Source organism: Gallus gallus, chromosome 8, assembly GCF_016699485.2.
Source record: "Gallus gallus isolate bGalGal1 chromosome 8, bGalGal1.mat.broiler.GRCg7b, whole genome shotgun sequence".
Lineage (NCBI taxonomy): Eukaryota > Metazoa > Chordata > Aves > Galliformes > Phasianidae > Gallus > Gallus gallus.
In genome coordinates, this window is record NC_052539.1 from 5574797 (window position 1) to 5598945 (window position 24149).

Genomic DNA, 24149 nt, shown 5'->3' on the forward strand with positions numbered 1-24149 from the left:
AGATCTCTGCTTAACATGCAGGAAAAAAATGTGCTCATGGGTGTTCTTGGGGAAGCAGGTGGTCTCATGCTGTCTGGGTGTCAGGGATTTTGTTAAAGAGCCAAGCTAAAGTGATTTCAGAACAGTCTGTAGTGTTTCTTGACAAAAATGGGGCACCTGAATGCCCTGGAGTTAAGTAGTACCTGTCTCTAGAAAGAATACAAAGAAGGCCTGGGTAATTACAGATCTGTTTAATTATCATCTGCAGAAGGAAAAAATATCTGAAACAAAAGCAGCCTGGAAGGTGCTGAATAAGTAAAGCATGTGGGTTTTCAGGAGAAAGTCATCTCAAACCAAAGTAATCCCATGTGACAAGATAAAGAGGCCCTTTGGCTTTGGGGGAGGCAGGACCTGACAATATGCTAAGCCTTTTAGTATAGTTTTGCCTGGTGTGATTCTGGATGAAATGGGTACAAAGTGGTTGGATGATCGTATGCAAATGGTTGTTTTGGGGTGCTTGTCCCAGGAACGCTTCTTTCAGTCTTGAGTAGTGAATAGAGAGTGTATGTGCACATATGGATGAACCAGCCATTGGGTAACTGGGAGAACCTGTAGGCTGTTGGGAGAGGGGTATGGCTGGAATTCAAGCCTTGATGAATGGAGAAACAGTCGTGGAAAAACTAGGGTGCCATGCAGTACAGGTAAATGCATGTTGCTCCACTATAGGAGCTCTATAAGCAGCATCGACTCTACAGACCAGCAGCAGAAACTGCTGGTGTTAATACTGGATCACAAGCAAAACATGAGTCAACAAACTTGTCCGGTTGTGGAGAAGAAAACATCACAGCGGGCTGTGAACTGAACTGCAGTCAGCAAAGCACGTGTTGTGATCTCTTCATTCCACTCAGCGCATGTAGGGTTGCCTTGCGCAGTAGGCGTTGATGCTTTCCAATGGGGCTGCTGCATGCGTGCCTTAAGTAGTGTCAACCAATGGGCATCTTTACACAATGGGCATCTTTACACAGGCAGATGTGGTAGATGGAAACTCCTGAAACACAGCCTTGTCTGTCTGGGTCACCTTGTTTGGATGCCTGTAGTCAGATGCAGAGACTGCAGGCACTTCCCTAATCCCAACCCTTCCATTACTTTTTCCTACTGAATTGTCAGTGTTCATGTCTTTCCTCTTGACTCTTTCTGTGCTGCAGCCATCCTGTAACCTTGCTTTGTCTTATGTTTTGGTTTTTTTTTTCCCCCCCAGTTTATCAGCTTTTTTCTCCTGATTTTAGGGAGCTGGGCTGCACTGAAGTTAGGCATTGGGTCCTTGGACATGGCGTAACCCCTTGGAGAGGTGGCTTAGAGGATCACGCTATCCCCCACTGTCTTGGAGACAGTGTCACTGAAGGCCAAGAGAGGCAAATGATGGCAGGGGATGGAGTAGGTAAGAGCCAACCTCGCATATGAGAGCCAGCCCCATCTCCCTCCTGGTGTTGGGTCTTGGGGCTGTGTTGTCTGCCTTCCTAGTACTGCTGGCCACGGACCTTCGCAACTCATGGCCACTGAGAATGGGCTTTCTGCCCCTTCACAGCATGGGCTAGATGATCTTAGTGCCCTTTTCCAACCTTAATGATTCACTGGGCACTGATTGAAGCGTCTCTTGTTCTTTGCCAAGTGGTACCTGCCCATCTTCCACAGAGGGCAAAGACACGCTCTCCAAGCACATCACTTCAAGTGGAGGCTCAGCAAGCTTTCCCAGATGTTAGTTCAGTAACATGAGGGCTAAACAAACAGCAGCAGATGGGAAGTCCCCTGTTGTTTTGCACCACAACGCCGGTCGATGAGTCCAAAACACATTTTGCAGAGCTGCTGCTCACAGTGGGTCGGTTTGAGTGAGAAATGAGCGACAGCTAAAGGAAATGAGAGAGCAGCAGGAACGCTGTTATATCCTTCTCAGATGTGATTAGGAAAGGGTGTTGGAAGGTGATGGCTCTCCTTGAGGCTGCGTGTGCTGCTGCTGCAGCAAGGGTAAATGCAGGATTAATGGGAGGGTTGGCTGGCCTTTTTCTTAAGGCTTTCTCTGGAAACTCTTTACGCAATGTATTGCTCCTAGGGGCAAGAGAGGGAGGTTATTTCGAGAGTCCTTTCCCAAAAGAGTGCTCTATTATGTGAGGTTTTAGGTTTTTTTAGCTTTAGAAGATGTGCTTTCCCTCAGGAGATTCATCAGTTTGGCAAAGCTTTTCCTTGTATGTTTCAAAAACTCATTTCTGCCTCCATTTGTTTGAAAACAACACTTAGGGTTTGCTGTAGCCTCCAGCCCGTTGTGCTCCTGTGGTGCCGTGTTCTCCCAGACCAGACCTTCCATCACACAGAATTACAATAGAAGCCTTTGCAGCTGATTCCTTTGTGCAGTGCTGCCTCTAGCTTGGACTCTGCTTAAAGGCAGTCACAACTTCATCTCAGCAATTTGCCTGGAGATCGTTGCCTGCTGCTTCCAGGTAAATGTCCAGGAATGTGGCCACAAGATCAGATAGAGCAAGACTGGCAATGGTGGGAGCTGGGAGGTGTCAGGGTTTATCTGTGTGCAAGGGCCTGGTGTGCTGTGAGCACACCGTGGGTGATGTGTCTGCGAGCAGAGGCCCGGCACTAATGCCATCCTGCACGGCTGTGGATGAATTCACCCTTTATTCAGTGCTCTCTACCCCTGCTGGGCTGGAGATCGTGCTGCAGACAGCACACACGGTTGCTGCCATTTGCAGAGCTTGTTCAGCCAGGCTTCTACACCCCGTGCTTCTCATCCCAGGCAGAACCTAGGCTGTGGCATAGCACACACAGTGAGACCTCTATTCTTGGACTACACAGCCTCTGAGCTGCTCCTTTGGGCTGTAGGGTGATGGATATGTGCCCACTGGAGGTCCTGACAAAGCAGAGTGAACAGCAGTGCTACGTTAGCCCCGTACATCTCCTCCTCTCTCACTGGATCCGCAGCCTTCACTGCAGCTCTTCACAGTTACATAAATATGGCCTATTTTCCCCAGGAATTAACATCTTGCTCGCTAAGTTTAGGTTTTCACAGGCACACAAAACAAACCATCTGATGCTTCACGTGCAGCTGGGATGCTGGCACAGCCCCGAGGAGCAGCAGCCCCTGGCCATGTAGAGCCCTTCCAGCAGTGCTGACTGTCCCCCAGTGAGTGACATAGCCCTGCCACGTCCTGGGCATGGCACTGCCACCACCCACAGGGCCCCATCCTTTTCCCCTGGGCCAGCCATACCTCACCTCATCCCTGCAGCCTGTGTGCCTTCCCTGGGGGGGGACACAGGAGGTTGGCTGCTCTCTTGGAGCACGCAGCCGATGGTTCCTCGCTCCCCAGATGTGTTTTGTTGTTGTTTTCCCTTCGATGCGTCGCACCTATTGACCTTATCAGCAGCAGCCACATGGTGGGATGTCTGTGTCTTTCTGGAATTGCTGATGGAAAGAGTAGGGAGCTGAGATCAACAGTAAGAGGAGAGGGGCTGGGTGATCCCCGTTGCAATGGGATTAGCAGTGGGCTTTGATGCTGGGAGGAAAGGCAAGGCAGTGCCTGTAGCTCTGCTGTGCTCACTGCGCTTGGATTTCTCTGTCTCTATTGTTGTGATATTAAAATGGTGGATTGCGTTTCCTCTGAATATTTGTGTATTGTGGTGCAATAAACACCAGGGCTGAGCTGGTTGGAGATTAGGCTAATTGGAGCAAGAGGAGAATGTGTCAGAGGAGAGAGAACCACATGTAGCAAAGGCTGCAGTGGAACCTTGCAGGTGGGGAGAAATGGGGCAGATGCATTCTCCTGGAGCTTGGCCAGTAGGTCATGGAGATCGATCCCCTGTGTGATGGGCAGAGGAGTGAGCTGGTAACTCAGTGCAGCCAAGGACCCATCGTGCTGCTGCTCCTGTGGCTGGTGAGCACTGAGTCCTGGGCATTGGCAGCTGTGTTCCTCCAGCTGGAGACTCTGCACATCGCCAGGGCTCTGCTTGGCATTGCTTTAACACTTAGCAAAGCACACAGAGGCACTGATGCGCTGCTACACGTGCAGCAGCTCCTGGGGCATGGATGTTTGATCTGAGAATGATGATGAAATGACAACAAAATACCCAAAAGTTGGAATGGAATCTCACTTGGAGGTGGCAGCCAAGCCTGTGAGCTGCTCAGTAGAGGTGCTATGTTCCAACAGTCCAGAGGGGTGGATGTCAGGCTGTGTGTTGGCAGATCCCCACCTGCACTGCCTGGTGCACAGCCAGCCATCCCCCTGTGTTCGTGTTTGCTGACAGCAGGTCATGGGGGGATTGCTTTAAAGTATTTCTTAGAGATTTACCCTTTGGGATATGGGATTCAAACGTAATATCAAAATGAGTTATTTTATTAAAAGGTTTTAAATAGGAGCTAGGGGGTAGTCGGAAACATCAGGGCCATTTTAGAAGGAATTTGCTATAAACCTTTTCTCACAGAAGCTTTCTAAAATATTACCCTGCAAAGTACAATTCTCTTTATCTGCAATTTAATTACACTTCCCACCGTGCCTGTGTCAACACAGCTCGCTTTCATCTCCATTAACTCCAACCCAGCCCAGGGACATAGGAGAAAAATGGTGGTTGGCAGAATGGTCTGTGGGAGGTGATGGGTGCCCCATCCCTGCAGGCAGCCAAGGTCAGGCTGGATGGGCTGTGAGCATTGATGGAGCTGTGGGTGTCCCTGCTCAGTGCACGGAGCGGGACCGGATGGCCTTGAAGGGTCCCTTCTAATCCTATGGCTCTATATGAGTAATGGGCCAGGACGATCCTGAGTTAGAGCTTTGTTGATGGGAGGTTTTGTTGGCAGCCCTCCACTCCCCCGATGTCTGTATGTGTGAGTGAGATCTGAGGTACGTCCTGGACGTGTTACAAAACCAGTGTCACTCGTGACATCCTGCAGTTGCCCGGGGAGAACCTGCAAGTATGGAAAAGCATTAAAACAAAAAATGACATGCTAAGAGTCGAAGCCTTAGTGATGCTGTGTTAAATTTGGCTTGGGTTCAGGGAAGGGCTGAAGCGGATTGTTATTTAACTGGAACAAACCAGAGGCATCAGATGAACCTCGACCTTTAACCTTGGCTGAGAGGAGATTGTATCAACCACTGCATTTTTTTTAGGCTATTTTTCAGCACTTGTCTCCTCATCACCGGAGATGTGACGGATCCAAGTCAGGATGACCTGGGCTTTGCAAGGGGGGGGGGATGACAGCAAGGAGTGTATTTCCTTGCCGAGATGAGCTGTGAAGGAGGGAATCCAGGCTGGAGCAATGGGATCGTGCCTGCAGTGCTGCTAATCCCTGTGTTTTCATAGTAAGTTCTGCGGGACGCTCCCTCCCCAGGGACGTTGCCTGGTGATGATGTGCTGTCTCAAGGCATGCTTCTTGCTAGTAGCATAGGGATGTCAGCCCAGCGCTTCGTTAGCTGAGGAGAGGCAATGAGAGAAAAACAGTGACGGGTTTAACTGCTTGGGATTTGGGTTTTGTGGTGTTTGTTTCTGATGCCTCGAGCAGTGGCAGACTCCACCAGGAGCTCTCGTGGTCATAGAATCACAGAATTAAATGAGTTGGGAAGGGGACCTTCAAGGCCATCTGGTCCAACCCCCCTGTACTGAGCAGGGACACCCACAGCTCCATCAGGTGCTCAGAGCCCCATCCAGCCTGACCTTGGCTGTCTGCGGGGATGGGGCACCCGCTACCACTCTGAGCAACCTGTTCCCACCTGAAGTTGGGGGATCTCACAGCTTGGGACCTCAGTGAGCACCTGCATTGGTATCCAGGGACTGTGCTTCTGGTGGCTGAGCCAAGCCCAGGTCTGAGGTCTCACTGCTGGGATGCAGGGGTAGGTTCCAGCTGAAGTCTCACTGGGATGCGCTGGGAGCCCTGGATACACGCTCTTTTGGCTGAAGGTGGAGGGATGGGTGCAGGAGAGGGGTGGGAGGCTGTGCTGCGAGCAAACCAAGGTTGGTTCCAGGGCAGGGGGCACGCAGCAACGAAGAGCAGGTCGCAACCTGAGCTGCCAGGTGGGTTGGTTTCTTCCATTTCCCATGCCGTGCAATAAGGTTAACGATTTCCCTTGACCCCGCTGACACCGAGGCTCTCTAATTAAACTCCCCACTCCCTTCTGTCTGCGCGACTGCCGACGATCCGAGGGCAGCATCCTCCCCTGAGCCTCAGAGGAGCTGATCAAAGCGATGCGGGAGGGACGCTCCCTTCCAACGCGGGGAGGGTGACAGCAGCGACAGCTCTCGCAGACAATCCCCCCCCCCCCCTCCACCTCCCCGCCGGCGTTCGGCATCTGTAGCGGGGCGGGGGGGACTCTCCCTGCAGGTGAGCGGGCGAGGAGGGATGCGGAGGGACGTGCGGGTCAGGTGGGCACCGCTGCATCGCCGCCCATCGCGGTGCAGCCGCCGCGTTGCGGAGCGCCGGGTGAGGCTGTGCGGGGCTGAGGCGCGGGGGCTCCGGGTGGGGTGAGGGGAAAGAAAAGGGCTCGGAGGGCAGCGAGAGGGGTTGGATGTTGAAGGGAGCTCTCCGCTGTGTCCCCAGAGCCTCCCCGAGCACACGCGGGCGGAGAGGACGGGTCAACGGCGGTGAGTATCGCTGTGTGTGTGTCTGCCCGCAGTGCCTCCCCGCTCGGTCTATCTGCTGGGCTCTGCGGGTTCTTAATCCCCTGAACCCTCATCCCCCCCCCTTTCCCCGGGTCTGGTGTTTGTTTGGTTTGTTTTCCTCTTCCCCTTTGTGCTGCTGGTTGGGATGGCTCCCTTATCTTTGCTCAGGTGATCTCCTGGGATGGAGGGGGGTCGATAATCCCGATGCAGTAATCGCTCCCCCTCCCTTTGTCTCCTAAGGAGAAACCCCAAAACACATCCATGATGAGACTGGCAGTTCTCCTGCACGGGGTCCTGCCGTAGGAGGGGGGGTGGAGGAGGATGAGGGATGGAGGGCGAAGCAATAACCCTCACCACAGACTCTTAGTGGGATGCCTGCATTCTATTTCTAAAGGGATCGACTGGCTTCACTGGCAAGTCAAGGGCGTACCCACAGATGCTCCAGCCCGGCTGTGGGACTCGATGTCCCAAAGTCAGACCGACTTTTGGGATCTTGGGGAAGTTGGGTGCCTCTCTGTTGTGCAGGTTGCGTGGGTGGGAGCGGGGGTGAGCAGCTGTTTCGTAACAGCACCTCCAAAAGCATGCAGCGATGGGGAGACTGCGAGAGAGGGCACCGTGCGGGCACCCATCCCAGCTGTCAGAGAGAGAAGGGGCTGCTGGGCTCTGGGAAATCCTCTGCTTGGCCCCACATGAGGGTGAAACTGTTAATGAGGAAATTTTGAAGGGGCTTAAAGGAATTACAAGGATTGATTTCAGTTAAAGCGCATCGAAGCAGCCGGTCGGGGCAGGGATTAAGAAAATGCACTCACTGGCGTATAGTGCAATCCCAGTTCCATTAATTTAGTTGGGAAGAGGCTTTGTGCGTTTTTAATGTAATCAGGTTTTAAAAGGGACGCAGCATTGGGCAGCCCAAGCTTTGGGATCTCCCCTGGCCCAGGCAGAGCGAGCTCCTGGCCCTTTGCATGCAGCTGCTGCTCCCGTCAGCTCCTCACTCTCCTCCTCGGCCATCCCCTCTGGTCAGGGGGACCTGGAGGTTATCTGGAGCTCAGCCTTGTCCTGGCAAACAGGAAACCTTTGCACTTTGCTCGCTATGCAGGCGGCTCCGTCCTGCTCTGTTCCACCAGCGTAGCGGATACCGCCTTCACTCCCTGCTGGGAGATCCACTCCAGCAGCATCCGTGTGCCCATGCTCAGGGAACCCTGCCCACTCCCTCAGTCCATTCATCCCTCCCTGCGGCTTCCCATGAGCTCCCACCGCCCAGACGAGGAGATGCTTTCTTTGAGTTCATCTGTGTGAGTGCTTGAGCCCCGTGATGGTGGAAGGAGAGATCCACAGGCGCATGAAGTCCTCCTGTTCTTCTGTTTGCAGCACCACGATGGCCAGTAATGCCAGCCATGACTTGCAGGGATGGGGACAAGAGGTAGTTCAGTCCTCTTAGTGAGGTCAGCCCAGAGCTCTGCCTGTTGAGGACCAACTTTGGAGGCACCGTGGGATGAATGTGGCCGTGCTGAGCCCTGCTGCTCCATGCTGAGCAGTGGCACCAAGCTCGGACCTGCAGCTGGACTTACCCCATGGCTCTGCTCCCAGGAGGAAACGCTGTCTCTTCTCTGTGATCATCCTTCAACTCCGAGAGTCTTCCATTGGAAAACCGATGAGGATCAAATGGGTTGAGAGCAACGGGCCCTCCTTTTCTGGCAGAGGATTCTTTGTTATATTTTTAAGTGCCAGGGCGTGAAACTGTAAATCCCTCCTTCCTACGCTCCTGTCTCCTGCAAACCGCTCTCCAAGCCAACCAGATAGAGGATTGGCCATAACTGGAGTCCTGAATGGCTGCATTACTGATCCCACGGAGGTAACTGCATGGACACCGCACCCCTTGCCCATCCTGTCACTGTCTGCCTCGTCCTGTGAGCCTACAGCTCCCTGCTGCCCTTCCCCTGCCTCCCCACCTCCTACCAACCCAGGTTCTTTCCCCCACGTCCTGTCCTGGAGTCACAACCTGTGTTCCATGAGCCGAGCTCTGTGCTCACAGTGCAGCGTCGCAGCCTCCTTGCTGCCATTCCCTGCTGCAGTCCCTTCAGCTCAGGCATTGGAGAGAAATCCAAGCAGCAGTGCATGCCACACCTCTTGCTGTGAAAGCCGTGATCTTCATCAGGGCATGGCTGAGGAGGATGAGGGCTGGGGGCAGGAGGTGTATGGGAAGGGTACCAGTGGGATCCTATAGCCACTCAGTGTCAGTCTGAGCACAGCAGGGCCAGCAGGCTCAGCTGGGGGTGCAGTGCTCTGCACAGAGCGTCTGCTTTGCTGTGGGGAGTGGATGTAGGGCAGCATCCCGAGACTGCTGGTCGCAGGTTTGGGTTTTGGAGCTATTCTTGCCACTGAAGATCCCCAGGTTTTGTGCTGGGAGCTGCCAGGGAGACACTCGTTGCATTTAATTAACATTTAATTTGCTGTAAGATTACATGAAAATGTGCAATAATAGAAACTCTCTGCAGGGCGGGAGGAGAAGAGGGGACAGGCGTGCTACAGATTAGCTCAGTGCTGAAGTGTTCTGCATAGGGAAGGGAGAAAACACTGTGCTTCCCTCTGCAGTCTCAGGGAGCGTTTGGCATCTGCTCGGCAGCAGGGCTCAGAGAGGGCTTCCAGAGGGAGTCTAGCAGCTGAGAAGTGCACACAGCCAGTGAGTGGTCCTCCCGTGCTCAGGGGTGACCCAGCAGGAGGGATGCCCTTAGACTGGGGGGAGCTCAGGCTCTGCCTTTCTAGGCACTGTGTCCAACCATCGGTCGGCATCTGTGTGTTTCTGAGGGGAGATGATGCCAGTCCAGTGCCATGCATGCGTGTTCCATCTCCCCCTCCCTTTGTGTTCCCTCTCTTTCCAAGTCCTCTCCATCCCAGTGATGCTGTGCCCATCAGTTGTGCTGGGAAGGGGCTGGCAGGGAGCTGAGGGCCCTATGTGGGAACAAAGCACTGGAACTGCTCCGAAATTCAAAGGGAAAAGCAGCAAGGTCCTTTTCTGCATGGATAAACCTGCCGTAGAAGAGGCAGCTTTAGCCTGCTTATGTAATGCTGAGTCTAAAGAAGCAGGCCGGGCTCCCTTGGCTCTGCAGCACAGCTCACCTCACAGGTGCCTTGCTCCTTCCTTCCCTCCTGTCCTCCAGCACTGGCACCACACAGTTCTGATGCAGCTGATTGCTGGTGTTGCTGCCCTCCTGCTCTGCTGAGGGCAGGTCCTTCCAGGACACCACCCAGCACACAGCCCTTGTGCCAGTCAGACCAGTGGAACCACTGGCTGGCATTGGGCGAGCCAGTATCCATGTTGTATCCGTCCTTAGCATCCTCCTGGAGATGCTTCAGGGTCCCACCTGCAGGCGAGGGAAGAGGGACACAGATCTGATAAGGCACAGAGCCGCTGAGCTGTGTCTTCTTTGGGGTTTTGTTTTGCTAGCTCTGGCTAGAGTGATAATCCTCTTCTTTGGTTTTCCCTCACTCACCCCCCTGCTCCCCCACATCGACCACAGGAACAGAGGGATGAGGACTCGCCTGGGCTGCCTGTCTCACAAATCAGACTCATATAATGATTTCACAGCTATTCTTCCGGACAAGCCCAACCGGGCTTTGAAGTGAGTATAGCTGCAGCATCCCACCCCATCCCACCTCTGTCCTCCCCTCCCTGCCCACCACCCCTCTCCAATTACCTTCCTTTCGTTGTATGCTGTAGGCTGCCCAGCCCCATCCGACCCATCCTTGGTCACCTCCAGGGATGGGGATAATATATCCCTCTGTCACCGCAAATCAAAGTCTGAGCAGTTGACTTTGTTGAGGAGCTGAGCAGCAATTCCAGGTCACAGTCCTTCTAAACTAAGTGTTATTAGACACTGCCTATATGTCCCCTGTTAGTTTGCACAGCACTAAAGCAGATGCCTCAAACAATGCGGAGTCCTGATTTAAGGCGAGTGGGATGGAATCCATCTGATCCCAAACTGCTGCTCGTGTCTGAGCTCACCTTCCCCTTGCAGTCAGGAGAGAGAGAAACAAACACTTCTGCAGGGGTTTCACTTAACTTTTGACATTTACAATGTAAATGTCTGCATCTGAACTCGTTCTCTGGGTCTTTGCTTAGAGGCGATAAGGAAAAATTGGTCCCTCTTTGGGTGTGATTCATCTGGCTTGTTTTACCTGCCTACCTGAGGACGAGGTGAGGAGACCCATGAGAGTCCCTTGGCATCTCCCCACTGACTTTGCGGGGAACCAGGGGGACTTGCTCACTTGGAGACCTCTACATTGTAGACCTCCAAAGTTTGGCGAGAAGAATTCCAGCCTTCCTCGGTGTGCTCGTCAAACAGCCATGGGTTGTCTGTAATCTGCCTCTTCCTTTCTTCCAGAAGACTGTCAACAGAAGAAGCAACGAGATGGGCAGACTCTTTTGATGTCCTTTTGTCCCATAAATGTGAGTAGAGATCAAGTTGTACCACCTTTTGTCCCCCTGCACCCCAGGCACTGTGTGTAGCTAAGGCAAACCAAGCATGCACTGCATGATGCAGGAGTGGTCCCTTGGGGTACCTCTTACCCTTAGGAAGAGAAAACAGCAATTCAACAGGACTTCACTGCCACCACTCGTTATCACTCCACTGCAGGGGTATTAATATTTTATCTTCACATTTGCAAAAGGTCATGAGCAGGAGGTTATGGGACCATAGCATCCCATCCCTTTCCATTCGTAGAATCATTCAGGTTGGAAAAGACCTTTAAGATCATCGGGCCCAGCCATCAACCCATCGCCACCGTGCCCACTGGCCATGTCCCTTGCAGAATGTTCTAATCCAAGCCAGCAGAGCTGAAATTCTCAGAGCCATCTGGTGGATCTGAATGACTGCTCCCATCACTTGCAGTAGGAAATCCAATGCGTAGTTAAATAACCTTGAACGCCGTGCTCCCTAGCAGTCCTTATGAAGAAACCATGCATGGTAGCACTTAGCTGGCTCTAATTTACAGTTCCCAGTGCAAACCTGAAAGTTTCACATCAAGAAACATTATGCAAACATATAATCAGTGCACCTCACTCCATTCAATAGATCAATCACATCAGTTCGGCTCAGAATACATTACCCTGCCTCACCGGTGCATTCATGCTGAGGAATTATAAACAAGGCAGCCAAGCTCACAGTATAGATTCATTAATTTGTTTCTATTTAAGAGTAAAAACGAGTGAATTGAGGTTGGGAAGAAGTCAGTGTGGGCGGTGAACTGATTTACCGCAATAAGGAACCAGCTGACTTCCTTAGAGGTTCAGGATTTGCATATTAAAGCACCAGTATAGAATTATATTATTATTTTGAATAATACACAGTTTGTTTTCTGGATTTTCGGCTGAGATGACAGCAGTTTTGGCAGGGAATTATGTGACAACTTTGAACAGGCCAGCTAAATACATACGTTTAGCAGCAGTATCTCGTTGAGATCACGGCTCGCAGGCAGTAGGAAATGGTCGTGTATCTGGGTATGGCCAAGGGGGAACATTCCTTTAGTCCAAATCTGGAACGAGAAGGGAAAAATGCACAAAAGAGACATAGGTGCCTATGGGAGGATGGGCAGTGAGAGAGGACAGGGTGTTCACACTGGTGTTACAGCTCTGCCTTTAAACTCGAGCCCTTGTTCTTCCTTCAATAATGCTGAAGTCCATTTTTCTCCTTTTTGGACAGAGGCTGCAGCAAAAAATGTGTTGGTTACAAAAGGCAGTGAAGTTTCCTTTTGTCTGTGTACTGGAATTACACACATTGTTCCCTCTTCAGCTGAGCGCTGTGAGTACCAAATAGAGCCTCAGCCCAATTACCTCACCCAATAGCATTACAAGAAGATCTGGTTTTATTAATCAATTAGCCTCATAGAGCGATCAATGAAACATCAGAATCTTCCCCGTCTCTAGGATGGGAAGTAATTATGGTAGTTCTTTTGGCACCCAGTGGAAAACATTCAGTTCCTGATGGATTACTCGTACCTTATCAGGCCAACGTTTCAGAGTAAGAAAGCAGTGTCTATAGTAAAGCTGCCAGCTAATCTGTACAGGGTGCCAAGAGAAGGACAGAGCTGTATCAGCCTGGTTTCCCTGTGACTGCCCAGGTGAGCAACATCAGCCAGCCACACGTTCCAATCCACGCTTCAGGGCATGGGCTGAGCACCAGCTGTGCTCATGGAGGATTTCCCCTGTGGCTCACGGTGCCAGCAGGTGGGCTGCTGCTGCCTGGCACATCTGTCACACCTCCTTCACTATGTGGACAGTTGGCCTCTTTTGGAAGGAGGCTGTGATGCTGAATTCAGGGAGCTGAATGGGGGCTCCAGTGCCACACTGTAGGATACAGCACAGCTTTGTTGGCAGCCCCGGACAAATAGGTCAGCATAACGATACCTGACTTGCTCTTGCTAATGGGTGAAGCAAATCAGCTTGTAACCATGGGGTCAGCCGGTCAACCCCCTTCATGCAGCAGGAGCCTTGTCCCAGCTCATTGCAAGAGACATCTCCCAGCGCAGTGTGCCTTTGGGTCAGGGCTTGTGAGCATGGCAGGCAGCAGGAAAGGGGAGCTCAAGCCTGGTTTACAGCAGGGGTTTGCAACAGCAAGAGGAAGGATTGCATGTAGCGTGTTCCCTTGGGTGCTCGGGGAGCAAAAGCAGTGGCTGCAACATGTTAGGTTCTGGCATCTCTTCCCATTCAGTGCTGGGTTAGCGATGGCTCCCAGGGAACCAGAGCTCTGTGGTCTGCACTGTGTGTGTGCACGATGTGAGTAATGGAGGAGAAATCCCCCCGCTGTACCCGTGCCCAGGAGGTGCAGTCTGGTCAGCCAGATGGAGATTCCTTTTGACAGGCTGCCGCAGGGAGATGCACGCTGTGGCATGTCTCATTCTGCATCCCTCACGGGGCTGGACACATGGCTTCTCATTTGTCCAGGATCCAGCAGGACAGTCTGTCCCCAACCCTTACTCACTTATCAATGAAGCATCCGACACGGAAAACCTTGGCAATGAGTTTCCATTTTTTATCTCACAGCTTATTTTCTTTCTACAGCTTTGTGAACTCGGTGCTCTTCTGCCCAAACCTTATTGTCCTCCTCCTCCTGTTGTCTACACCTTGCTGCTCTTCCTACGCAGCATAGGAATATCCCTTCCTACTCCCAGCTCTCTCTAAGCCAGAACAACATTAGCATGAGCATTGTGCTAGTGACAGGCAGCTAGCATTCATCAAAGCAATGCTAGGCAGCAGTGAGCGTGTACGTATGCTATGCAGAGCATTGTGACCTTGTCTCTTCAGCCCTGTCTGGCAAGGAATTACCTACAACCCCACCTGGGGCTGTGCAGCATGGAGAGGAGAAGGCTCTGGGGAGACCTGGGAGCGGCCCTTCAGTATCTACAGGGGCTGTAGGAAGGATGGGGACAGACTCTTCAGCAGGGTCTGTGAGATAGGACAAGGAGAAATGGTTTCCAAGTAAAAGAGGGGAGATTTAGACTGGATATAGGGAAGAAGTTTGTTACAATAAGGGCAGTGAGGCAGTGGCACCAACTGCCCAGAGAGATGTGGGCGCCCCGTCCTTGCAGACAGCCAAGGTCAGGCTGGATGGGCTGTGAGCTCTGATGGGCAACCTGACCTATCCTGTGATATGATAAAGATGTCGAATCAGACAATGGTTTGAGTTGGAAAATAGACCTTTATAGATCAACTTCTTCCAACCTGCCCGTCATAGGCAGGGACACCTCCACCTACATCAGCTTGCCCAAAGCACCATCCAACCCGCCCATCCTGGAATGGGGCATCCACAGCTTCTCGGAGCAGCCTGTGCCAGGGCCTACCCACCTTCATGAAGGATTCTAACGCAGCTCGTCATCCCCGTGCTTTTTCTGTAGAAAGCATCCCTTTGGAACTGTACTTCTCAGGTGCTCCGTGTGTCTTCTAGCCTGCTTCAAAAGGCTGACCCAACGGCAGATGTTTTCCTGTTCATATCACATAGCAACCCAGTGCTTCTCGGTTGCAATGAGCTTTGAAATGCTGATTCATCAGGGATGCTTCCTCAGCATCCTTCACGTACAGGAGATGAAAGCCAACAACCGTGTCAAATGGCAGCTCAGGTGCTGCCTGTCCCCACCTAATTGCCCTCCTGCCCTTCCTATTAGGTTAGCCGCTGTCCCATGACAAACCTATTGGCAGTGATTTAGCACTGTGCAGTGAGGCAGACTTCCATCTCTGTGGCTGAACTCGCAGCTGGAGGGGCGGGCAGGCAGGCAGAGGCCAAAGGGTTGATGTGCACAGCGCAGTGGCCTCCAGCCCAGGATGACCTCTCTTCCATCCAAGCTCTCCTCAGCGAGGTCCTCTCAGGTCTGCCCTGATCGTTTCCAGCTCCCCGGGGGCTTTGAGGAGGAGATGATAGGAATGTATATATATAAAAAACCCATGGAGCTCAGCCAAATACTATTATTTATATATCCTCTGTCTAAACTTGCTTCAAAATAAAAAGGAGCTGATTGATGTGGGAGCATGTGGAGACCTCTTGGTCCCAGCTGCTGCTCTGCTCTCTGGGGCAGGGCTGAAGCCAAGGCCTTTCTCATCTCATCAATCACCAAGCCCACTTGTTTGAGCAGATATTACGCTCTGTAGATATTATATTTGCCGTGCACAGCTGCTATTTTTGGCAAGTGGTTCTCTCTCAGTGCTGGGGCTGTTGGAGAGGAAAGGGGAAGTTCAGGACAGCGAATCACAGCATCGTAGACTAGCTTGAAGAGGACGGGACCTCTAAGATCATCCAACTCTGACCCTTGCTGTGGGCAGGGTTGCCAAACCACTCCATCAGGCACCAATCAGGCTGCCCAGGTCCCCATCCAGCCTGCCCTTGGGTACCTCCAGGGATGGGGCACCCATTACTTCTCTGGGTAAAAGGCAAGTGAAAGGGAAGAAAAAACTCTACAGGGACACACAGTGGAGATGGTGTTGTCATAACAGCGTGTTTGGGTGCTGGAATGATTAACACCAAGCATGCTACGAGCTGATGATGTACCAAATGGCAAAATCTCAGGGAACTGCTGCTTTTTCCCATTTGTACTTTGTGGAATCTGTCAGTTCAGCTGTTAATGTCCTCTCCTTTTCCTCCTCTAAGGGCACCCTGCTCCTTTGTCAAGTCCTCCATAGAGGCACTACGAATGTTATAGGTGTTAAATAGCAGAGTTTAGAATATCTGTGTGTCCCTGGGTTTCAGGAACTGGAGCAGCTCTAAAACAGGCCTCTCTTGCTCCATATCTACCTATCCATAGAGGTGCTTGGAGCACACAGGGGGAGCATGATCCTGACAGGTGCCTTGCTTCCTAGAGGTGCGTTTGGACGCTCCATTCCGCAGGCTTCTCAAGGGCTGACATTGCCTTACTGCTCTGGTCTTGAACCCACAATTTGTGCTCAGCAGTGCTCTTGGATGAGAGCCCTCCTTTGCCTACAGCTGCAGCCCCAAACCCTTCTACAAGTGCGTTAATCACTGGGTGTGATACAGCTATTTCTCACCCTCCCGGGGCTGACAGGAAGAAAGCAGTGTAGCTGAGGTGGAGACATTCCCATTTTAGCTGCTGGTTGCTGTGCCACAGCAGCTCTTTGCAATGCGGAGTGCTGATGGAGCAGTTAGCATTGCCAAGCCTGTCAGTGAGGGAGCTTCACGAAGCCTAAAGCAGAGAGTAATAGCCTGGAGCTTGGTCCTATCTGGCCATGTATCTTCGCTGCTGGTCCCTCTGAGGATCCAGGCAGTCAGACATCTCCACTGCCTTGGGCTGTTGGCTGCTGTTCAACCCTTGGGGCACTCCATTGGGTGAGGTGGAGCTCACCCCTTGCAGCGAGAGACCCAGTCCTACAAACCCTGTCAACCTTTGTCCGTCTCTGCCAATATCCGCTCCCCTCCTTCTTTCCCTGAGCCTGACCTTGCTGAGTGCACTCCCGACTCCATCAGTATTTATAGATGCTTCCTTGGAAGCAGCCAACGCTGATTGGGGAGGTTTCCAGTCATGAGCTACAACTATTCAGGCCCTACTGGAAAAGTTAGAGACACGTTACTGGAAAAAAAAAAAAAAAATAGGAGCCAAATTTATCCTTCAGCTTAGGAAAGGAGAAAGGGTGTGTGTAAAGCCTTCAGGCAGTTCAGCTCTGCTCGTGCCATTCAAGGAAAGGAAATAGAAAACAATAGCTGTGTCCATAAATACGCCCCAGCTGGGGTTTAAGAGCACATCCATGCCTAATAAATCTGTCCGTGTTTCTATTCTGCCCCAGCTGACTCAGATTACGTTGCTGGAGTGTCACAATTGCTGAGCATTAGCAAGTGATAAGAGCACTTTTACCGCTGACTAGACGGGTAGTAATTACGCTGTGTCCTTTCCCTCTCCCTTTTATTGGAGCTGTAACGGTTATGCTCTCCAAGATCCTTCCTCTGTATGAGTGGGAACTAAAAATATGTCACAAGGAAACGCTGAATGGCCTCAGTTGGGCAGGAGCGGATGGAGGGATGCTGTAGGACTATTCCCAGCCTGCTTTCTCCTCCCGCTGTAACTCCCCTTGCACCCCTTGCAGATGGGCTGGCTGCTTTCCGTGCTTTCCTGAAGACTGAGTTCAGTGAGGAGAACCTGGAGTTCTGGCTGGCCTGCGAGGACTTCAAGAAGACCCGCTCGACAGCCAAGCTGGCAGCCAAGGCACAACGCATCTTCGAGGAGTTCATTGACGTGCAGGCTCCCCGCGAGGTGGGTAGGCAGAGCTCCCCTTGGGCAGGGAGCGGGTCCTGTCCCCTGGTGGGACCGTAGGGGCTGGGGGATCTCCCTTCCCCTGGAGGTGATGGGGAGGAGGGGAAGGCTTCCCGTTACAGGAAAGCTATCCTGCCTGCTCCGATGCCTTCGCTTGTGGTGACTCATCCCCTGGTGAGGGCAACTGCTTTGATGATGCTAAATTAGTCATTGCCAATGAGTTCGCTGGCAACTGCAACTTACATTTCCCAACCTCACCAGCTTCCTAGGAACTCCTCCCCACCAACTTTACTACCGCTCCCCAGGCAGGCAGTTGGGCTCACTCCTTGCAGGACATTGTGTCTAGGAGCATCCCACCAGTGACTAACATGTTGACTCTCCGGGGGAGAGTGTTTATCTGCTGACTAACTCCAAACTCAATTAGACCTCCTGAAAAGATGCGAGCAGGAGCTCGGAGCTGAACAAAAAGTGCAGTCACCACCTGAAGCCTGGCATTGTTCAGCACTCTTTAATGTACTGACAGGCTGATGCGGCTGTCAGATCCTGTGTCGTGATGTTGCTTTGTGGGACTGTATTCATAATGCAGTGCTTGCAGCACTGCTCTCCCACAGCAGTCCTCTTGCACGTGTGCTTGTCATCATTCGGGTGCTGCAAGGGGATCAGAGAATCATAGAACGGCTTTGAAGGTCACCCAGTTCCAACCCCTGCCGTGGGCTGGCTGCCCATCAGCTCAGGCTGCCCAGGGTCCATCCATGGCCTTGGGCACCTCCAGGGATGGGGCAGGGCTCCTCCTAAGAGGGCTCTCACAACCCCATCTCTGCACTAGGAAGGCCATTGCAAGGCCACCGATGGCACCAGGTGGTGTGGGCACCTCAGGGCGCAGGGCTGTTACTGGGTTAGAAACACGAGTGCAGGTTGGATGGGGTCTTCCCTCAAATTGAGTCCTTTTGTTGTAATTCTGTCTTGCTAGAACACGAAATGACTCTCAAGTGACAGAGGGAGCTGATCTGTATTGCTGCCATCAGGGTTAAAGCAGGCAGCTTTACTTTTGAGACAGCTTTAAGTCTGGGCGCTCGTTAATAATGACAAATAACATCCTAGCAGCCAGGTTTTCAATACTAACCCTAACAAACGCTGACGGCTTGCTAGCAAAAGAAGACAGGAAACCTCTTGTTGTTGGCTTCGCAAACACACCGCAGTCATAACACGAGGGCTGTTTATTTTTTAAGGTCCCAATTCAAGGCACTGCAATATCACGCCGCTATGGGAAAAATCAAACAAGTTATCCTATAACAACATAGCTGAATGAGAGTATGCTGATAGATTAAACCCAGCTAAAAGTTCACTCCCCATCCTATTGGGCATGTGGGGGAGGAAAAGGGAGTAGAGAATTCTTGGGCAGCGGGAGAGAGGTATGTTAGACACAGCAGGCTATCCATTGTAGGATATTTGCTATGTAAATCCATGATTAAGAGACTGAATATAAGTAACTTGAGGTCAGAAATAGTCGGGTCAGTATGTATCTTCTTCAACTATTCCAAGCTTGGGGCTCAATTTATAACTCTGGGTCACCGAACCAGCAGAGTTTGGGGGGCTGTTGAGATGTGTCCAGCAGTAAGTGCTTGGTTGTTCTGCTGCTGGGACAAAATGTGCATCTTTAAGCAGCACCCAACTCTCTTCTGTTGCTTTCCCCAGGTGAACATAGACTTCCAGACACGGGAGCTGACCAGAAGGAACATGCAAGAGCCTTCCCTCTCCTGCTTTGACCAAGCCCAGGGGAAAGTGCACAGCCTGATGGAAAAGGACTCCTACCCCAGGTTCCTGAGATCCAAAATCTACACAGACCTGCTGTCTCAAACCCAGCGGAGGCTCAGCTAGAACAGCAACGGGGCCTGTGTGCTTCCCACAACAGCAACAACCCATCTCCAAATGTGAAACTTCCGTAGGGTTAAAGTGGGAATAAGAGGGGAGGGAGGAGGGGGAGAGGAGACTTCCAAAGCGACCCTGACATGGTGTCAAGACTTTCTGAGTTTCTGTGCTTTTTTTTGGTTAGCAGTAGCACCCTGCAGCTGTTGCACACAATGGTATCCTCTCTGGTCATGGGGCGTGAGGCTGTGGGGAGGGAGAGAGAAGGCAAAGGCACATGAGTTGTGCTGCTTCCCAGGGTGGAAACCATCAGCAAACTCAGCTCCCTTCCCATTGTGCTTGCACGCTGTGTGATACAACAGCCACTCCGCACCCCTCGTACGCTTATCTTCATGGGATGGAGGCTGAGTGTTGTCTTCAGGCTGCTGCCAAGGAGCAGAGTGTTTCTCACGAGGAAGGTTATCCCAAAAGCTCCTGCTAGACCCGGTCCTCTAAGGCAAATGCTTGCTTTTCATTGGTATTATTTGTTTGTACTGTAGTTCAGCCTCAGGACTCCTGTCTCCGTTCAGGCTCCGTTGTGCTAGGCACCGTACCAGAACCCAGCACAGAGAGCACCGGGGACATACATGGCCTCGGTGGCTTCTTCTACCAGCTATTGGGAAAGGGTTGGGAGAAGGGATGTCCCATCTGCCCCATACTGAGGTGTAAGAAAAACACAAGACCCCTCTACCGTGCCAGGTGTCGTTTCTCATTGTAGTACTTGACCAAGCTCATGGCAGGGAGAGGTGACGTGAAAACCACGATCTTATTTTTTGCTCTTGACTGTTGTTGTTACCTACTGATTGTCCACTGTGGGTTCGATGCAATGCAAAGAAATCCTAAAGAAGCAGACCCTGCTGCATGGTGCTTGCATACAAACAGCGGGCAGGATGGCTGTCCGGGCTCCAAGTGGTGTGCAAGGTGTGTTTTGGCCCTGCTCCACGGCCCGGATAACAGCTGCAGGAGGAGGCTCTGCAGATGTCGGTTGTGTAAGCACACCTCTGTGCCGTGCAGTGATGCTGACTGCCTACATGGCTTTGCTTTCCCAGCTTATCAGCTGTCGCATTCCTGCAGTGTTGTCTGGTGGGGAAGCGGATCGGCAGCCTGTCTGTGGACTTAAGCCTGCAGACCAGAGGTCTGTTTTCTTGGTTTTATGAAGGTCCGGATGGTAACCTCGTGGATCTTTCCCTTCTGTCGTTTATCAGAGGCTGTAAAGCTCCGTTCTCGTTTAGGGCGGTGGGTAGGTCTGATGGTTTAGATGATAAAGGTTTAAATGTAATGTGGTGTAAGCTGGGTAGACTGAATTCTGAAGCTGTACATCGTGCTTGGAGTGAGATGCACAGAGTCTGCTTGGATGCTAGAAGTCAACAGTACGTACAATAGGCAGTGAAGAGGTGTTGAGGGGTTTTGTAGGGGCAGATAGGTGCAGATTGTGATAGGAATGATAAGTGCCAGGTACCCTGAGCATGGCAGGAGGAGGTGATGTGAGCTGCCTGCCACTGCTTCTCCTGAAGCTGGTACACCTCCGAGTGGGCTTGGCTGATGCTGACCTCTAGTGCCAGCTGAGGCAGCCAGATCTTCAGCCAAGTGCCCTTTGCTGCCATGGTCACAGCCAGCCAGGTGGGGAGGAAACAGCAGAACCACGAGTTTCTATCTAGGAATGAGGGCAAAAAGCTCAGAAGGGAGTCCAATGCCCAGGCTTGCTGGCAGAGCAGCAGGTAGCATCTCTTTGCATGCTCCTCCAGACTCGGGGCTGGCATCCTCACCAGCACGTGCCAGAACTCATCAGAAAGCTTCAAAGCAGCCCAAACCCTATGAAACCCCAGCTGTTCTCCTTCCCCCATCCATCTGGGGAAGCTCTCTGTGCAGGCGTGTTGAGACAGCCTTGCTGCAACCTGTGATGGGATTTGTATCCCTGCTGATGTAGGGAGTTCTTCCCCTTCACCCGGTGCCAGATAGCATCCCAATTGGAAGCGTCCCAGGGCGTACAGTGGAGCAAAGGTATTCTCTGAGGTGTCTGAGTCTGGCATGGTTATTTTTGCTGCTGCTCTTACAATTTGTCTCTCTTGCAGGAAAGCAGCCTGGTTATTTAAAGTAAAAAAAATTTCCCATCTTTTTAATAAGAAATTGGCACCAGCTGCTGCTTTTATGCCAAATGTCAGTCTGAAGTGAATTAAAATAGGCAACTTATATCTCTTCCTCTTAAACCAGGGGCTGATTAAGGAAATAGTGACAGAGCCAAAGCCTTGAAAAGCACTGAACGATGACTAATCCCCACCGAGGACAAATATCCTATCTTTGATTCATCTCCCACTGAAGCGAAAGGAATATTCATCTCTCACAAACCCCCTTTTCACTCTCCACAGGCACACACCTCCAAAAATATGCTGCTTCAGGTCACGTCAGAGTGTCATCACATGAAGGGAGGGAAGTAAAACCGTGCCACCCGAGTCAGCTCTCGGTGTGCTTGTGCTGGTGTGTATGCAGGCAGCCCTCAGGCCCTTTGGCAGCAAAGGAAAGCTGAGTTTACAAACGGCCTTCCCCCACTTTCATAGACTGCAGACCCGAAATCCGGGTGGGGATGCAGAACCCAAATCTGCACCAAGTTTCTTTCTCCTGCTGTGGCTGCCAGCCAAGCTGGGGGTTCCTTCCATCCCTTTTACACGTCGGTGCTCTGATGGGTCCCTGCCCTCCATGCTGAGAGAGCGTGAAGGGCAAAGTCCCATGAGTTAAGCACAGGAGGGAAACGGGGGTGTGGGTGGGTGAGAGTGCATGTCAGTTTGTGTCTGTGTTACCTCGTGTCTCCTTCTAGAGAAGCTTTTCTGAGACATAAATCTGCATGATAAAATAGGACAATTAGGCATAAACAACATACAGTGAGATTTTAGCGGTGTTGTGCTTGCCTCTTGTGTAGGTTTGACTAGTAATAGGAGATATAAGCTCTGCTAGGCTTCCAATTACCCATAAGAGCACACGTATCAAACTGAACTGAATGTTCACCGATAGAAACAAAACCAAAATGTTTACAGCATTCAGAGCAATAGCAAAGCATACCTCATGCCAGCCCTGGAGTGCCTCTCGCTCCTCACTGCGACTCCCCCGTGGGCCTCCAGCTTCTCCCCCAGACCCCTCTCTGGCTCTCAGTCCTGTCCCTGTGGCCGTCCCTCCTCTTCCTCACCCTCACCTGTAGCACTCCTGTCCATGCCCTTCCCCTCCACCAGCACAAGCCTGGCTCATACTGCCTCCTGTTTGCCTACCCTCCGTACCCATGTGTCCATTTTTCCTTTCCTTCCCTGGCTGCTTGTCTTGCCTACACACCTACAGAGCTCCGAGTAGCTGTTCCTTGCGCATTATATAAGACGAAAATGCTCCCCATCATTTACGCATCATCCTTCATCCCTGGGGCTGCTGCAGCTGTCTCACGTCTCAGCGCGGTGCACCTCTGGCGTCGAAGCGTTTTGATCCTAGAGCTGGAACGAACCCACGTGTTGCTGTTAGACCACGATGCTTTTCCCATCTGCACACCCCCTGGGCTTTTCTCGTCCCCGTGCCATGCTGTGTGCCCACTCGTGCTCCACGTGCTGCTGGGTGAGACGGAGCTGGGCTGCACCACCGGTGCTCGCTGCTGGGCTGCTCCAGCACGGCTGCAGCTGCGTTTCCTCTGAGCTTCCTGATTAAACAAAACAGAGTGTAAATAAAGGTGTATTTGCTCAGTGAAGTCGGTCGTTCTGCTCCGTGCTTCCTCTTGGCTTTACTGGAAGGATGCTTCTCCGGTTTGATGCTCCAGTAAATTCAGTGGGAGTTCAGGGAAATGAGTGGACGGGAGGGAGGTGGCAGAAGGGATGAACTTATTTAGTGAAGAAAAAACAGAGCCTTGCTGGCAAAAAGGGGCACAGGAGACCAGGCAGTGCCTGCTTCTGGAGCACCCGGTGCCTCCTGCAGCCCATTGCTGTCACTGAACCCACAGCACAGCAGATCCAGAGCTGCTCAGCTTTGCACTCACAGTGCAGACCGTAGCGCTGCCCTGGGAGCAATGTCTTTATGTTGCTCTACCAGCGCCCAGCTGAAAAGTAATGGTGGGAAGGAGGCATTCTGTGTTGTTTATGCAGCCCTCTGTGGGATGCTGGTAATTAAAGAGCTCTCCCTGGGGAGGGTCCCCTTCCCTTAATTAGCATGACCGAAGCATCTCTTCCCCTCTCTCTACAAGCAAAACCCATCAGACACTCCAAGTTCAGACTTCTCCTTCAGCTCCATCTTCTTTGGGATGACAGCCTCAAGGACCCGACCCCATCACCGAGCACTGAGCATGGAGCGGTGTCAGATGTGTGCTCCTCAGGAAACATAACTGTGAGTGGCTCAGAGGAGCTGTGAAGGGGAATGAGTGTACGGGGTGACTTCAGAACAGGGCAGAAAAACCCTTTTCAGGTGTTCCCTGTGCTACGTTTCGTATTTTAATTAAGTCTTGATGCTGTAACTGCCTCTGCTGTGTCTGGGAGCTGCGGTGCTGCCGGGTGATGGAGCTGCCTGGGCAGGACATGGGGGCTCAGCCTGATTCCTTCCCTATGGGGAAGGCATGGGCTTGGGTTCAGTTGGACCTCCCCTATACATTAACTGCTTATTAGCTTCTAGGGTCACCTCCCTCATTAGCTGGAGGAGCTCCTCACCCCACCAGCCATCTGAACAGACCACATCCCCACTGAGCCATGTCACTGCACTGCAAACCATTGCTTACCTTTACTGTATAGACATCACGAGGATGTGAAATAAACAGCCTGATCACTACCTGCCTTGTTGTGCCTGTGTGTCTGGGAAAGCTATGAGGTTGGATACATCCTGCTGTCCTACAGGTCACACTGCCTTATGGCCACTCTGAA

At 52.0% G+C, this 24149-nt stretch overlaps 1 protein-coding gene across 9 annotated transcripts; it reads left to right on the top strand.

Annotated features, from left to right (window-relative positions):
• The first annotated feature begins 5955 nt into the window (after window positions 1-5955).
• Window positions 5956-22993, top strand: RGS8 (regulator of G-protein signaling 8). 9 transcript variants are annotated; one of them, XM_046898202.1, is made up of 7 exons: window positions 5956-6039; window positions 6563-6606; window positions 7993-8476; window positions 10143-10244; window positions 11007-11071; window positions 17204-17370; window positions 19066-22993. In XM_046898202.1, the coding sequence occupies exons 3-7, from the start codon at window positions 8451-8453 to the stop codon at window positions 19246-19248; spliced, it is 543 nt and encodes a 180-aa protein (XP_046754158.1). In that variant the 5' UTR covers window positions 5956-6039; window positions 6563-6606; window positions 7993-8450; the 3' UTR covers window positions 19249-22993. The 9 variants fall into 9 exon arrangements, with proteins under 9 accessions (XP_046754158.1, XP_015145938.1, XP_046754160.1 ...); XM_015290452.4 differs by lacking the exon at window positions 5956-6039 and adding an exon at window positions 6124-6346; XM_046898204.1 differs by lacking the exon at window positions 5956-6039 and adding an exon at window positions 6124-6346 and having other exon boundaries at window positions 11010-11071.
• Window positions 22994-24149: the final 1156 nt, after the last annotated feature.

Excerpts from the sequence above, each read along its gene's own strand:
- RGS8 (XM_046898200.1), top strand. The coding sequence starts at position 6,365 with ATGCGGAGGGACGTGCGGGTCAGGTGGGCACCGCTGCATCGCCGCCCA. Across the intron at positions 6,446-6,562 it reads GCCGCGTTGCGGAGCGCCGG|AGCCTCCCCGAGCACACGCG; the intron begins GTGAGGCTGTGC and ends CTGTGTCCCCAG. Across the intron at positions 17,371-19,065 it reads ACGTGCAGGCTCCCCGCGAG|GTGAACATAGACTTCCAGAC; the intron begins GTGGGTAGGCAG and ends TGCTTTCCCCAG.